The following is a 13,793-nucleotide window of genomic DNA, read 5'->3' as shown; positions in this document are numbered from 1 at the left end:
AGAAAGAAGGGAGGATGACCACACCAACCCCTCAGCACAGAGGAGGCACACAGAGATCCTCTGATACGGAGAAAGCAGACAGGATGCCTGCAGGGAGGACCTGAAGAAAGGGATTTGATGAATGCAGGATACTGCTCAGGGTATGCTTACCATGAGTGCAATGAGCTGAGTCCACAGAAGCAAGTAAGTGCACAACCCCCTAGCAGTGAACTGTCTGTACATACAAGCAGTATTCATTCGCTTTCTTATATATTTTCTACTTCTATATCAAAAGCCTAGAACCTAATAAACAAGACAGGTTATTCAGTCACACAAAGGATGCTTTATGGAACAGATCTGAAAGGAAACAACCAGCAGTATGTCCAGCAGGCCTATGCAGCAAAGCATCTCTATTACACCAATCTCGCAAATGACTTGTTTTCGGTAGCCATTATTTGAAGAGGCAAGGATAACTGCCTAACTAGTTGTTCTGGAGCCAAAAAAGAGGAAGTCTGTTAAAACTTATAATGCTTAGTGCAACAGCACATTTTTAATATGTAAGCAATGTATAAGAAAAAATATGTGGAAGGGAAAAAAAGCCCCACACAACAAAACACACACACACAAAAATCTTATTAACAGCACCAGCGTCATATATTGACAATATTATGTGGTGCTTAGGGCCACATTTGGTTTGATTCACCAAAACATTATTAAACAGACACATTATCAGTGTCAATTCCAGTTTTCAGAGTGAAATCTGGTGTCAGTGTCACGACTACTCTGGAACAAAGACAAAAACTAATAAGGTGGGCAAATATGTGAACAAAGGTGAACTCTTTCTAACCCCTTCTAAAGGAGCAGTATTTTCAGCATGCTGCCACAGAACCCTGGTGATTAGACTCCCCAAAGTGCCACCACGGGCATTAAGACCAGCACCTTAAAGCAAACATAAAGCCACATACCACATCCAGAGGAGCATAATCGATATCCTCCAGAAGTATCCAGTGACCCTTGGTAACAGCTTGTGTCAAGGTGCCAGGCTGCCACACAAACTCCCCTGGCACATCCGTGCACCGATACATCCCCAGCAGCGTCTGTGACAGGAACAGTCAGCACATCAGAGACCTGGGCATCACCTCCCCAGAGGAAAGGATGGCAAGTACGACCAAAGTCGGGACAGAAGTTACACTTAGCCTCCATCCTACTAAACAATCTGTCTGGCAACCTGTGCCCAGCATTGCATTTGTTTTAATTAAGAAGAAAAGCTTCCCACCTCCAGCAGCAATTTAACTGAAACCTGATAATTAAAACCAACCAGGTGACTGGAAGTGAATTTATGAGCTGTGCCATCCTAATTTACAAGCAATCGAAAATAAATGTCTCGGACAGAAAACTGTCTCGGGTCACACCAAACTTTAGTTTACGTTTTTGAAAACTCTGTGACTAAACAGAACCTTAAAGCAAGTTATTCAAAGGTAAAATCCAGTCAAAGCTTTGCCCAAAATGTAACTTTTTCACTTAAATTGTAACTTCAATATTTAAACATTGCTTTAAAAATTGAGTTTGTGTTTTTACTGCTACATATTTTATACCTTGAACTTCACAATTTTTTCTTAAATATGATGGCCTTAGTCTTGTGTATGAGAAGATACAGTTGTGAGATGGTGCATGGTGTTCCATGCATCAAAGAAGGTGCTTACGCATGCTAATAAAAACTGCAACTTCTGGTAGATACCACCTTGAAAAACTAAAAATAAATTGTGCCAAACAACATAACTCAAGTTCCAAAATTCTATATGCAAAACACGAAGTACATGAAAATATTTATTGATAGAGCTTATTCATTATTATGCAACCGCAAGTCACCTCAGCATCCCAGGATCTTACTTTATCTCACCTTTATCACAAAAAAAGGCATCAGATTAAACTGATATTAGCTCACTTAAACTGAAATAAAAGTGTTCATGCAACCTTTAGCACCAGAATCTTGCTTTTCCCAACACAAATGAATTTTTTTAAATTAAAAAAAAATCAATAGAGCTCTTCCACACAGAAAGACCCTGATAAAACATAATTTGAATAATACAGTTTCAGCACAATTATGCAAAGAATTTAAAACCTACTGGAAAATAAGTTATTTTTCTTGTTTATTTATTAATTCTCATAAATATTAAGACAGGTGCTAAAGAGTTGGGCACTGTAAGGTCCTTGAGTGAAAACATTATATCTTTAGAAGATTAAGTCCATGCTTTAAGTTATGTCTCATGATACAAACATAAAACAAATTCATCAGTTACCTTACTATCGGTTTGATCTCCAAGCTGAACTTTCAAAATATGAGGAGGTTTTGCTCTTCCTGTAACAGCCGCTAAATATTCAATTAAACAAGTTTTGCCACATCCTATCTGTCCTTCTAATAAAACAGGAGTCTGAGATGCTACAGCAATAGCAAGGTTTTGAAGATTTGTGAAGGCAGACTCAACCAAAACAAAACTGCTGGCGTTATTCTCCTGTTCAAACATAAAATTTGGGTTACTACACTGAAATCACTTTTCTTACAGTTTTACAACAGAACAATTAGGAAAGTGAGTCTAAAAACAAGAAAAATTTTTGGGCTGCAGATCTGCATATCAAACAAAATAAAGGAGTCTATTTAGGGACAGCTATTAAAATAGATTTCATCCAAAACCTATTATAGGTGAAACACTTAATGAAAAGTATACATTCAACTCGATCCCAAGGAGAATTCACACTAAGTTGTCAGTACAGGCATAGTAACTACTCAGTCATAACTCATGTCAGTCAAAAATTTGCAATATGAATGAAATTAAGTCATCAGAATGGATCCAAATCACAGGACAAAACAAGGAGTAGCTGCATTCAAATGATGCATATAAGACTATTAAATGAATGAATGTGAGTATTTACTCCCTTCTGTAGAGGCCAAAGTGTAAGATCATTAAACTCAGCGAATAAATAAAAAAGCTATATTCAATAACATTTTCATTTTGTTCAAAATTAAATTAATTCAGTTTATTGAGTAATTAATCAATGCGACAGACAGTCTCCAAATATTCTCTTATAGTCACCTACCTATATATGGTACCAAAATTAGTGCTTTGTGCCAAAAGGCTCAGAGGAAAGAAATCAGAGCATTGAAACAAGTGTCTTGTACTTAAGTCTGACCTTTTTTTCAGATACAGCTTGATGTATTTCTCTGGAAACAAGAGAACCTGCTTCCCCTCACAGTTTGCTCCTGGGTCTTCATCAGACCTCCTAAGCTGTCACTAGAACCTCCCTACTGTAACTGGAACTACACTGCAGACCCGATCAGCGGAATACCTGTGGCTATTAAAAACATAAAAGCATTCCTTTCAGGGAAGTTCTCTCCTCCCCCAGGAATCCAGTTTATAGCATGGCCTGGCTCCAGCACAGCTGCAGCAGCAGTGATGCAGCCATGAGAGTAAGAATTCTTCTTAAACAGCTCTACAGTTTCCCCTGCAGCAGTGAATTCCAAACCACTCTCAATCCTACAAAAGATCCCAAAAGGCTAGAAAACAGTGAATTCAAAAACAGAAGCAGGGAGAAAAACAATGTGGGGGGGGAATAGGAATTTGGAAGCAAAATCCTCTTTCCTTGCTTCAGCTACTCAAACAATTCGGGACACTGGTAGTCCTCATTCACTTCCTTTGTCCTGTTGTAGATCACTGTCACAAAATTAAACCCAAAAACTCAGCTAAGAGCTAAAACTTGTGTCTAAAGGAAAAAAACAGTCAGGAATACTGGCAGTAGCTACAAAGAGGGGTCTGAATAACTTAAGTTAAATAGCAATTTAGAAGAAAAAAAGGTTAAATACTGTTTGTTTAAAAACGTTTATGCCTTCGATGAGCTTCCCAACACAGTAAGGCACTATAGCCTGCATTACACTTTCTCAAGCAGTGACAGTAAATTCTTGCTCACTTCCTTTCCCCTTTCTCTGCCTTCTGGAAGAGTTTAAACTGCAGCCTTGTTCTCTTTTCAGAGAAGAAATGAGCATAGGTTTGGAGAAAGGCTGCATATAAGATGCACAAAACCCCCTATGTCAGGCAGGTAAAAGCAACTGTCCCAGATCCTGCTTTTAGTCAGCTATGGACTGTCACCCTAACTGAGACTGGAGTTACTATGTAAGGCTGAATATTCTTTTGTAGTATGTTTGTACAAACTGCTACATGAAGGTAAAATGAACAGCACTACTGCTCCTTCAGTGCTTCACTCCACTGCAGAGCTTCTTTCTGGTGCCTGTGATCACACAGCACTACTTTACAGCACACACTGAGGAAGATAAAGATACACACATTACCCACAGCATCTCAATATCATCTAATCAGGAAATAAAGTCAGTTCACTGTACTTAGAAATTCCTAAAACAGAAATGTACTGATTTAACTGTGGATTACATACCTGCTCCTCAGAAACACGCTGTAGTCTAGGCAGCACAATGCCACAGACAGCTACTACATGTGCAGAGAGGTCGCCTGACACAACATGTCCTTGTGTGTAGTGCAGTTCTTTCTCCTTTTGCCAAAATGAGGAGTCTGGATTAGCCAAAACTAAGGCTTTTTCCACGTTCTGCAGCTGAGATTCTTCTAGCAACCTGTGAAATGCATGTTTATTAACTCAGCTGAAAGCCATCAAGAAAAACAAATAGTGCTCAAGATTTTAAAAGTCCTTACTTCAGTCTGAAATGAACCAGCTCCTCAGGATTGAATATCTTCTTCAGGAAAGATAATTTGTGCTCATCATTCATGCACGTAACCAGCGCGAGACAGTTTGAAGTATACCTAAAAAATATATTTAGAACAAAATATGTCAAAAGAGTTTTAAGAAATGTAGTTCTACAACTGTCAATTGCAAACCAGAACATCAACTTTGGAAAAACGTGCAGAAAACTTTATTCAATGAAATTACTTTAGCACTATGCTTAACATTCTTTCAGATTAGACAAATATCTCAGAACTGAGGAAAGCAATTCTATCATGGCAGTTTTAATTTATACACCAATTAGCTAACATTTGCCTGAAGAACTGAATTATCAGCAGAAATATAATAATGGAATGCACTTTCCTAAGTAAACGAAGGTTTAACATATGAGACAAGGAAAATGAAGTCATCTATGCCCAATTTTTTTCTCCTACCATTTCCCTTCCAAAATTGCATTTCACGCTATTTCTAAAGTAAACAACGCAATGAAATCAATTCTGAGCGCCTAAAAAAGCCAACAACTCCCAAGTCGTGACTACATAAAGCTGTCCTGCAACAAACGAATGCTTAATATAAATCACAGACCAGTTTTCATTCATTATAATGCTGTTTTTAGCTTCCACAAAGTTTTCAATGAGAGTGATGGGGGGGAGGGAAGAGTAGGCAGAAGACTGTTTCAGGACAAATGTTTAAAAGTCAGCTCATTCACTTACTAAGACTATTGGCTGAACACCAGGTAAACCAATTCTAGCCAACAAATTACAAGTTCTCCTCTTCGGACATTAAGGATGTAATTTTGAAGAGCTTCATAAATGACTGATAGATTTGACAACACTCTTGGCTCTGCCCTTCCTAAATTACACACCTTACTTAAATTATGTGTTACTAACACAAATCTGAATTTATGTTTTAAAAAGTGAAGACTATTATACATCTTTTCTTAAAATAAAAGGCACTATCAATACTACCACTGACATAAATAGGGTAAAGCATGTGATTAAGGTGAAGCCCTGTGGGCAGACACCTAACATGAAAGATTTGACCAAAATCCCACATGAAACCTGCAACAAAGCCAATACAAAGCACAGCTTAAATAAGCCAAGTTTGACAGCCGCTGAGAAATCTACACACAAACAATCGAAAAAAGAACCAACTCAGGCAAACTAAAATTATTTGGAAAGACTCTCTAGACCATAGTTTTAAGCGCTACTAAGAGCTCGCCTAAAATTCACTTTGTGATATGTAACTGTAGCTTTCAAAAGGTCAGAAAGGTACTTTAAGAAGTACAAGTACAATTACCATTGGTATAGATTCCTGGCATTATTTGAAGATGCCTTCTATTGCACGTGAACATTGTTAATTACAGTTCAAGATACATATACATCTACTCAGTGAAGAAGATTTGGAGGTTTTAACTTACCAACGGACTAAAGTGTCATGACTCCTCAGGAGTGGAATACACACACTCCAGTCCCATAGTTCCCGGAAAACTGATGGCTCCTTTTGTAAAAACCTGTAGGCAGCCTCCATGAGGTCCCGTAGCTTCATTCGCCTGCGCCCATATCGGACTGTGTTTGCATCTGAGCTCTCCAGGAAAAGCCTCTGGAAAACTGGTGATGTAGTTTTAAAGTACCTTAAAGCAAACCTTTAGAAGAGAGAGAAGGAGATGGAACACGCACATGTAAGTCAGAAGAAAGAAAAACAGACACTAAAAAAAATGTCAGAGCACAGATTCTAACACAGTAATTGATGGTATGAAGAAGTAAAGGCTATAATTAACTTTGTCCACACAGGGAAAGACAACAATTTCAGTAATCAGCTGACAACTCTACCTTATTAGAAATCATTATTTATTCAATTATCAAGGGGAAATACTACCGCTTTTGATGAAAATTCTTCGATTGCTCTTGTTAACTGAAAAAGTAATACTGATTCCTACTTATGTAACTTTATATTCTACTGCCTAGAGGTCTAACATTAAACTCAGAGATTTTGGTTGTGAACTGTTTTCAGGGTAGCTGTTTTGCTTTTCTGTAAATCAGAGACGAAAGTCAAATTACATCTTACAACACTATTTAATTAAACAAACTGTGTTTGAGAATTGTGTTTACCTGAAAATTATTTATGTTCGAAACGCATTTGTTATTGTGGGAGACAATTCAAATCCTGCCACCATGGCTCTTCACCAAGGAACACTAACAATCACATATTGGCTGGATGAAGTGTTAACTGCGACATTAATGGTTAATGACTCAAGCAATTGGCCATTTGCAAAAGCAGCAGCGCTTTGCTGAGGATGTGCAGGGCCACAGCCCAGGGACAGAGGGGGTGAGCACAAACCACCCATCCCCAGGGGCTACAAACTGAGGTTTGGGCCACATCTGGAAGAGACCAGTAGGAAGCAAATCCTGCAAGGTGGGATAATGCTTTTTATCATGACAATATCCTCCCTTACACAAGTGGCTCAGGTGTGAAAACCTCCCTCGAGGGAAGTACCAGGACATTCACACTGAAGATTTTCATCCCTTCTGGTGGACCTGAACTGGCTCCATCCATGTTAGAGGCAGCTGTCTTAGGAGAGTCTTAGTTATGAATCAAAGATCCCCGAAGTGCCCCCAGATCCACTTTTAGGAACTTCCACCAGAGAATCGGTCACGATCCACAGAATTCCCCCCACCAGGGGAGGTTACCTGGGCACTTCCACCTGAACCTGAGTGCTTATTAACCCAACAAATTCTGTGTTCCCCAGGCTTCCCCCACCTCCTGATGGATCAACACTTTGACTACCACTTGGACTGATGGACGCTGAAACTGCAACAACCAAGTCTCGCCACTGGATCCGTGGATAATGAGAGCTTCCTATCCTTACCCTCTTTTCTCTTTTCCCTTATACATTTCCTTAAGTGCTATTTTTTATGCTTATATATTACTATATTTCTAAAGATAACCAAAGAACTTATTTCCACTGCAAGCACATTGCTCTAAAATAAACACACACACATACACATCACACACATACACACACATATACATATATATATATAAACAGCAATCAGTGTCCTTCTCTCTAATCCATCCCACGGGACCCACTAACAAGAACTTGAGTTACCCTGCCTCCCGGGGCAAGCTGTAACACTTCTAAAGCTCAAGCACTGAGATGTCATTACTCACGGCAAAACATCAGGGTGGTCAGCAACCAGCTTGCTCATTGCTACACACAGCCTTTCATGCTGATCATGGTTGATTTGGCCACCAGCTTTAATAGCTTCTGCATTTCTTTCCAACAAATCCAGCAGGATGGGCCGAACCTGACGGCCGATCAACAGAGTACATTCTTTATCCAGCAATAACTGCGCTAAAGTATTGAGGATGCACTGGCGATCCTGCGGAGTCCAAACCTAAAGGAACGGGAAGGGAAAACACATTCAATGGAAAATGATTTTGACATTCAACTTCAGAACGCAGTCTGACATTTAACTTCAGTCATACTGGAGTCAGAGTGAATTTTACAGGAACAAATAGCGCGAAACCAGAAGGGAGTCCAAAATCCCAAAGCAAGTACTCAATTGACACAGTTCTTGGTATTAAAAAAAAAAAAATTAAAAAAAAAAAAAAAAAAAAAAAAAATTACAATACAGAATGAATAAGATGTAGAATGATATGCTAAATAGGAATTACAAAGTAGTCCCAAAATCCTAAATTATTACTTTATAACTGAAAGATAAAGCAATTTTCAATTGTTTTTTAAAGGAAAAGATTGGGAAAATGTTGAAACAACTAATACATATTTCTTCCTAGAATTTCCATTGATCTGAACAGCTTGGTCTCACAAGAGCCACAAAACATTTAAGATTCTGAGTTCTTAAGTTTAAGTTGCTTCATGTTCACTATCTCCTTACAAAAAAGAAGCACTCAATCAGTCATGATCACAGCCTTATTTTCATAGTTGTGACAAGAACTACAGTGAGCAATGCTCTTAACAAGAAGCAGCTTGTATCTGCAGTTTTGAAGTTGAAATTCTTTTTCTTTTTACACTGTTATACAAAAATGGTCATTTAATTCTTTAAAATACAAGGAAAACATATTCACATCTGTTAGAAGAAAGAAAAAAACCCAAATGAACCTCACATCTCCCCCCTAGCCCTCCTAACTTTGTTACTGAAGAACAACCCATCTCCTGTGTCTTACCCTTAATTTTCTCTGCTCTTTGAGCTCACATTACTACCCAAGCATCTCTCCACTTTCATAATGTTTAACACAAAGGGCAGTATATGTAGTTTTGAAAATCGGGATTCTGAATTCGCACTGTAGTGGTTTTGCTCTTAACTCAGATGCTCTGAGCTTCCCTCCCCTACTGAGAGAACCCTTATCCTGCTCACGACAGAAACACTCTGTAATTCAGGTAGTCTTTGTTTCAGCACCACATGAAGCCAAATCCTGCTTCTCCTAGGCTTTAGTTACTGGGGTATGACCTGCTCCTGGTCTCACAGACGGGATGGTTTCATTTGATTATACCACTGTGCACACCCTTCTAGAACACAGGCAAACCTGTTCAAGTTCCTCCGTCTCCTGAATTTGAAAAGACATTCATCCCCCTACAGCACTAAGGACCCAGGGAAACTGAGGTATATACACTACAGATATCAAACCCATCAGAATAATTGCAAGCAGTTTCTTACAGGCTCGCATTTGCCTCTACAGAACATAAGTTTATCTGCCTCTCATCTATCACAGCAGCATCAAAAATAATTTTAAGAATGGAGCAAGGCGCTGTTCATTACAGGGAATCAGATTTTGAGTGGAAAAATGACTGATAAACAGTTTAAAGGCAGAATGGCTCAAAAGAATCAGAAATAAACTCCATTGGAAAAACAAAAAGTACCCCCAGTTTTCAAATCAATTACATATCTGGCTACCCAAACAAGGCACAACAGGGTGTTTAATTTATTAACCAGAGCTTTGAATATCAAATAAAGCCAGTTTACAATAGAATAACAAATAATGTGACTGACTCAGTAAAATTCCGTATTTACATGTCTACTGTACAAGAAAATCATGCCATTACCAATTTCATGAGAGGAAGCAGTTTTTAATCATTGTGTGCTATACCCTTAGGACATATAAAGCTCTTCAAAAATCACAGTGGCAACATTCACATTCTACAAAGAGACTGTCTATCCGATTTCACTGCCTAAATTAAAAATTTTATGGAAAAGCATAATACGGTCAGAGGGCTTTTTTTTTTTTTTTTTAAAACTAAACATAGCTTTATGAAATACCAACTTTCTTAACCAACAGCAACAGACAGCTGATCTGAAAGTGTTCCAGTCTGGGATAGTAAAGCTGTACCTGTGGTTCCAAACAGCTGCTTTAAAACAGCATCACAGAAGACTGCGCCTCCAAACACAGAAAAAATATACCACCACTATTATTGAGACACACGAGGCAGACACACAGCTAGGATTGAGACCCGCAGTCAGACACAATCCCAGCTGCTGCTCCAGCAGTGGGATGCACATCTCCTTCCCAACCTGTAGAGTACGTTTGCTCAGTGCACACAAGGAACAGAAATCTTTAACAATACCTAGCTTAATCCACAAACCCTAAATTCAGAAAAGGATCACAGCAACCAGCAAGCTGGTACCACTTGAAATCCACACTTCTGCTCATGACAGACAGGTTACACCTGACAGAGATTTAATACTGGGATACTCCTAAAGAGTTGAAGGGCATGAAAGCCACACGGGAAATCTTTCTTCCCCTTCAACACAAGAACTCATGTTCTCATCTGTTCCCTCACACAACAGCTGTATCACTGCAGCAACCCACTTAGCAAAATGATCCAAATTAATCTTTTTTACACTGGGTGGGAAAGTTGAATGGATTTTCCAAATCAGCACTCTTACTGGGTTCAAGATAAAAGAAGCAACACAAATGTGTGGCTTGGCCTTGGGAAGAGGCTAGAAGAGAACAGAGCAGCACCACTCTTTTTGGCAGCTGTTCAGTTCAGCAGGATAAACCAAAACACGACCCTGCACTCCTCCCATAACCCACACAGTTCAAGGGAAAAAAAAAAAGGCAGGGGTGATATGCAGTCTCACAGGGAGCATGAGATGGAACTTCCTAAACCTCCTCCAACACATCTTTGACAGAGTTGGACAGATCTCTCCCTCATAAGTGAGGATGCAAGCAAGAAGTTTCTTCTTGACTTTTTATCAGTGACATACCATGTGCCAAAAATCACAGCTCTGCAAAAACTAGCAGAAGGAGATAACAATACAGCCCAAGATGGAAGCCAAAGTGCAACACACCTTCCCCTGTTTCTAATGCTACATGATGTAAAGACTAACCAATCTTTCAAACAAAATGTCGAAGTCACATTTTAGTATGAAAAAACCTCTGCCTTAGTTGCCAGAGCATCAGGACATTTTTCTGACTGACAATGGGCAACTGTGTGAATTCGAGACCACTGGGTCACCTCTTTTTCCCTACATTTATTAGCATAAAGGAATAAAGGCATTTCTCAACATCAAATGCTAAGATTGAAGGACTCTAAATAAACAACTTGGAATTATTATTAAAACAGCTTTCACTGCTACATAGAAAAATGAAATGCAAAATAAAGGATGCCAAGATAAATTAAAATTAAAAAAGAAAATCAAGAATGGTGTACTCAAGATCTCCGGTCCACTTAGGATAGTTGCATAGATTTAATCGGAGAAATATCTAAAGGGGTCAGGTTCTTTGATATGTATCTTTCCAAGCACAGCGGTAGATGGAAAAGACAGAAACAAATAAGGGTGTTTTTGCATTAAAGCTCTATTCTTAGGAGTGTTTCAACTTTCACAGTGATTAACTTCTCTACTGAAACTACATGATCACATGCATTTGCACAAAATTCACACTTGGAATTCTATGCAGGGAGACTTTCTGGCAGACCTTTGGTAACTCAAAGCCAAAAGCACATTCCAGCAGTTTGTGGAGACCTACTGCTTCTACAGTTTGCTTAAATTATTCAAAAATGTAAACGTGGGGAACAAAGACTTGTTCAGAGAGCTTTTCATCCCAGCTTCCTCATTAAGAGCACAGAAATTTGCTGTATCTTTGCAGAGTTCATGGTATATAAAAATACTTTACAGAAAAGGCTCTAATTCTATTACATACCCAAGCACAATGAACAAAATCTTCCACGACCACATGAACTGTCTCATACTGTGAACCTCAAAAGATTGCTCCTAGTTTAGAAGTTGTGGACAAGTTTCATTCCTTCATGGAATGCTGTTGAAGAAGCAAGTTGCCAGAAAGACATAAGAGCTCTAAATTTCCAGAATGCATGCTTCCTAGTTTATATACAAAGCAACTTGTAGGAAACCAGGTATGACGTTTAGAGATGGAGTCTGTTTACTGGCAAGACAAGCTTAAAATAACGCTAGAGCTGTAGCTTCCAAGCCTGGAAACAGCAATTCAGTTTTCAAAAGGATGTGTTAAATTAAATAATGTGCTGTTCCAGACTCCGTCTATGCAATCACTCTTTAGTAATTTCCACCAAGGAAGGCTTTTAAACCTGAAGCATATCTCCAAACAGCCACCAAAAAGGAAAGGGCACAGTGTCTTGCCCCTTCTCGGATCTCGGTGACTCACTTCTGGTTCGCTGCTCCATCTGTCTGCTACAACTTGTATCCACATCACCCTAGTTTCTATTTCAAAGCAGCTTCTCTCTCCTGAAGAGCAACTCCTCATCACTGCTTCCCACCAATTAGCTTCCACTCAGAACCATAAATTCACGTCAATTTTACTTTAATCCTGTGATTTGCAGCAACAAAAAAAAGAGCCATCTGTCTACCAACGAAGAACCTTGAGTAGCAGTACGAAAGCCTTCCCCAACCATAACTGAGACAGCAACTCAGACTGAAAGCCAATATTCCGAAAAAATATGGTACTTTAGATTTTTCATCTTCAAACCGGGACGTTTCCTAGGCACTCAAAGAGAAATAGAGACTTTGAGCCCCGAAATGCGTACACATCTTAGGGGCTTCAAAAGCTCTATCATGAAAAGTACTAATAAAACAATATCTGATGTGCTGATATCCTGTTACTAAATGTCCTCGAGCATTTCAGAGAAAGAAAGGAGATAGGCCTTCCTTTCCTAGAAAGCAGGTGTGTTTTTCGGAGCTAAGGCAGCCTAAGCAAGAAAGTGACTATAGGACCGTGTTTCCAGCATCACTACAAGCTGTGCGACTGTGATTAAAAAAACCTCAAAACCCTCAAAGCAAAGCCTAAAATAACCCATGCCTCTTTTTATCCCACATGCTGTTTGAAGATAATTAAACAAGATACGCAAAATAGCATCAGGGTAGAGACTAGTTACTGTCTCAGTGCTTGGTAAGAAAACGCCACCACCTCTTGCTGTCACGCTTCCAGAGTCACCTGAAGGGACATGGAATGGATCGAATATTTTAACTGCGGGACGAGGCGCAACAGGAAGGATACCAGGATACAAAAGAGGACCTCCATGGGCTGCACCCGCGCATCCCCTAAAGGGGCGAGGAGGGCAAGAAACAGCGCCAGGGAGAGAGAGAGAGAGAGAGAGCAGGATTCGCTGCCGCCGGCTGCCCGAGGGCCAGGGACGGCGGGGCGGGTCGGGCACACACAAAGCTGCCGGGACAAGACGGCCGCACGTGGGAGGCAGAAGGGTGCGCTCCCTTCGCTCCACAGTGCGAAACCCTCCCTCATGGAGGGAGAACGGACGCCTGGGGGCTGCCACCGAGCGCCGCACCGCCCGCTCCTCACCTGCTTCGCCAGGAATCTGCTCAGCTCCACGCCGCTCTTCTCGTTCCTGCGCGCCACTACCCGCAGCGACTCGGCCAGGCGGAACCGCAGGTCCGCCGCCATCCTGCTGCTGCTGCTGCTGCTCGTCCCGCGGCCGGGGAGAGCGGCGGGAGGGGCGCGGGGCGCGCTGCACGTGCGGCGCGCGGCGGACGCGCCACCACCAACTTCCGCTCTGCCGCCGTCACGGGAAGCGAGGCCGCCGCCCCGCCCCTCCGGACTACAGCTCCCGGCGTGCAGCGCGC

General features: G+C 40.5%; 1 protein-coding gene across 1 annotated transcript in view; it reads right to left on the bottom strand.

Annotated features, from left to right (window-relative positions):
- The window catches only part of MDN1 (midasin AAA ATPase 1), a 93,094-nt gene extending 79,465 nt beyond the window's left edge, over positions 1–13,629 (bottom strand). The window contains exons 1-7 of the mRNA XM_040058221.2: positions 13,513–13,629; positions 7,894–8,120; positions 6,143–6,367; positions 4,695–4,802; positions 4,423–4,615; positions 2,280–2,492; positions 945–1,076 (exon numbers count right to left, since the gene is read on the bottom strand). Coding sequence (XP_039914155.1) covers positions 945–1,076; positions 2,280–2,492; positions 4,423–4,615; positions 4,695–4,802; positions 6,143–6,367; positions 7,894–8,120; positions 13,513–13,614 — 1,200 coding nt within the window. The 5' untranslated portion in view covers positions 13,615–13,629. The remainder of the gene's footprint in view (positions 1–944; positions 1,077–2,279; positions 2,493–4,422; positions 4,616–4,694; positions 4,803–6,142; positions 6,368–7,893; positions 8,121–13,512) is intronic.
- Between the last annotated feature and the right edge of the window lie 164 nt (positions 13,630–13,793).

This window comes from Hirundo rustica, chromosome 3 (genome assembly GCF_015227805.2).
Source record: "Hirundo rustica isolate bHirRus1 chromosome 3, bHirRus1.pri.v3, whole genome shotgun sequence".
NCBI lineage: Eukaryota > Metazoa > Chordata > Aves > Passeriformes > Hirundinidae > Hirundo > Hirundo rustica.
This window is presented reverse-complemented; position numbering and strand designations above follow the sequence as displayed.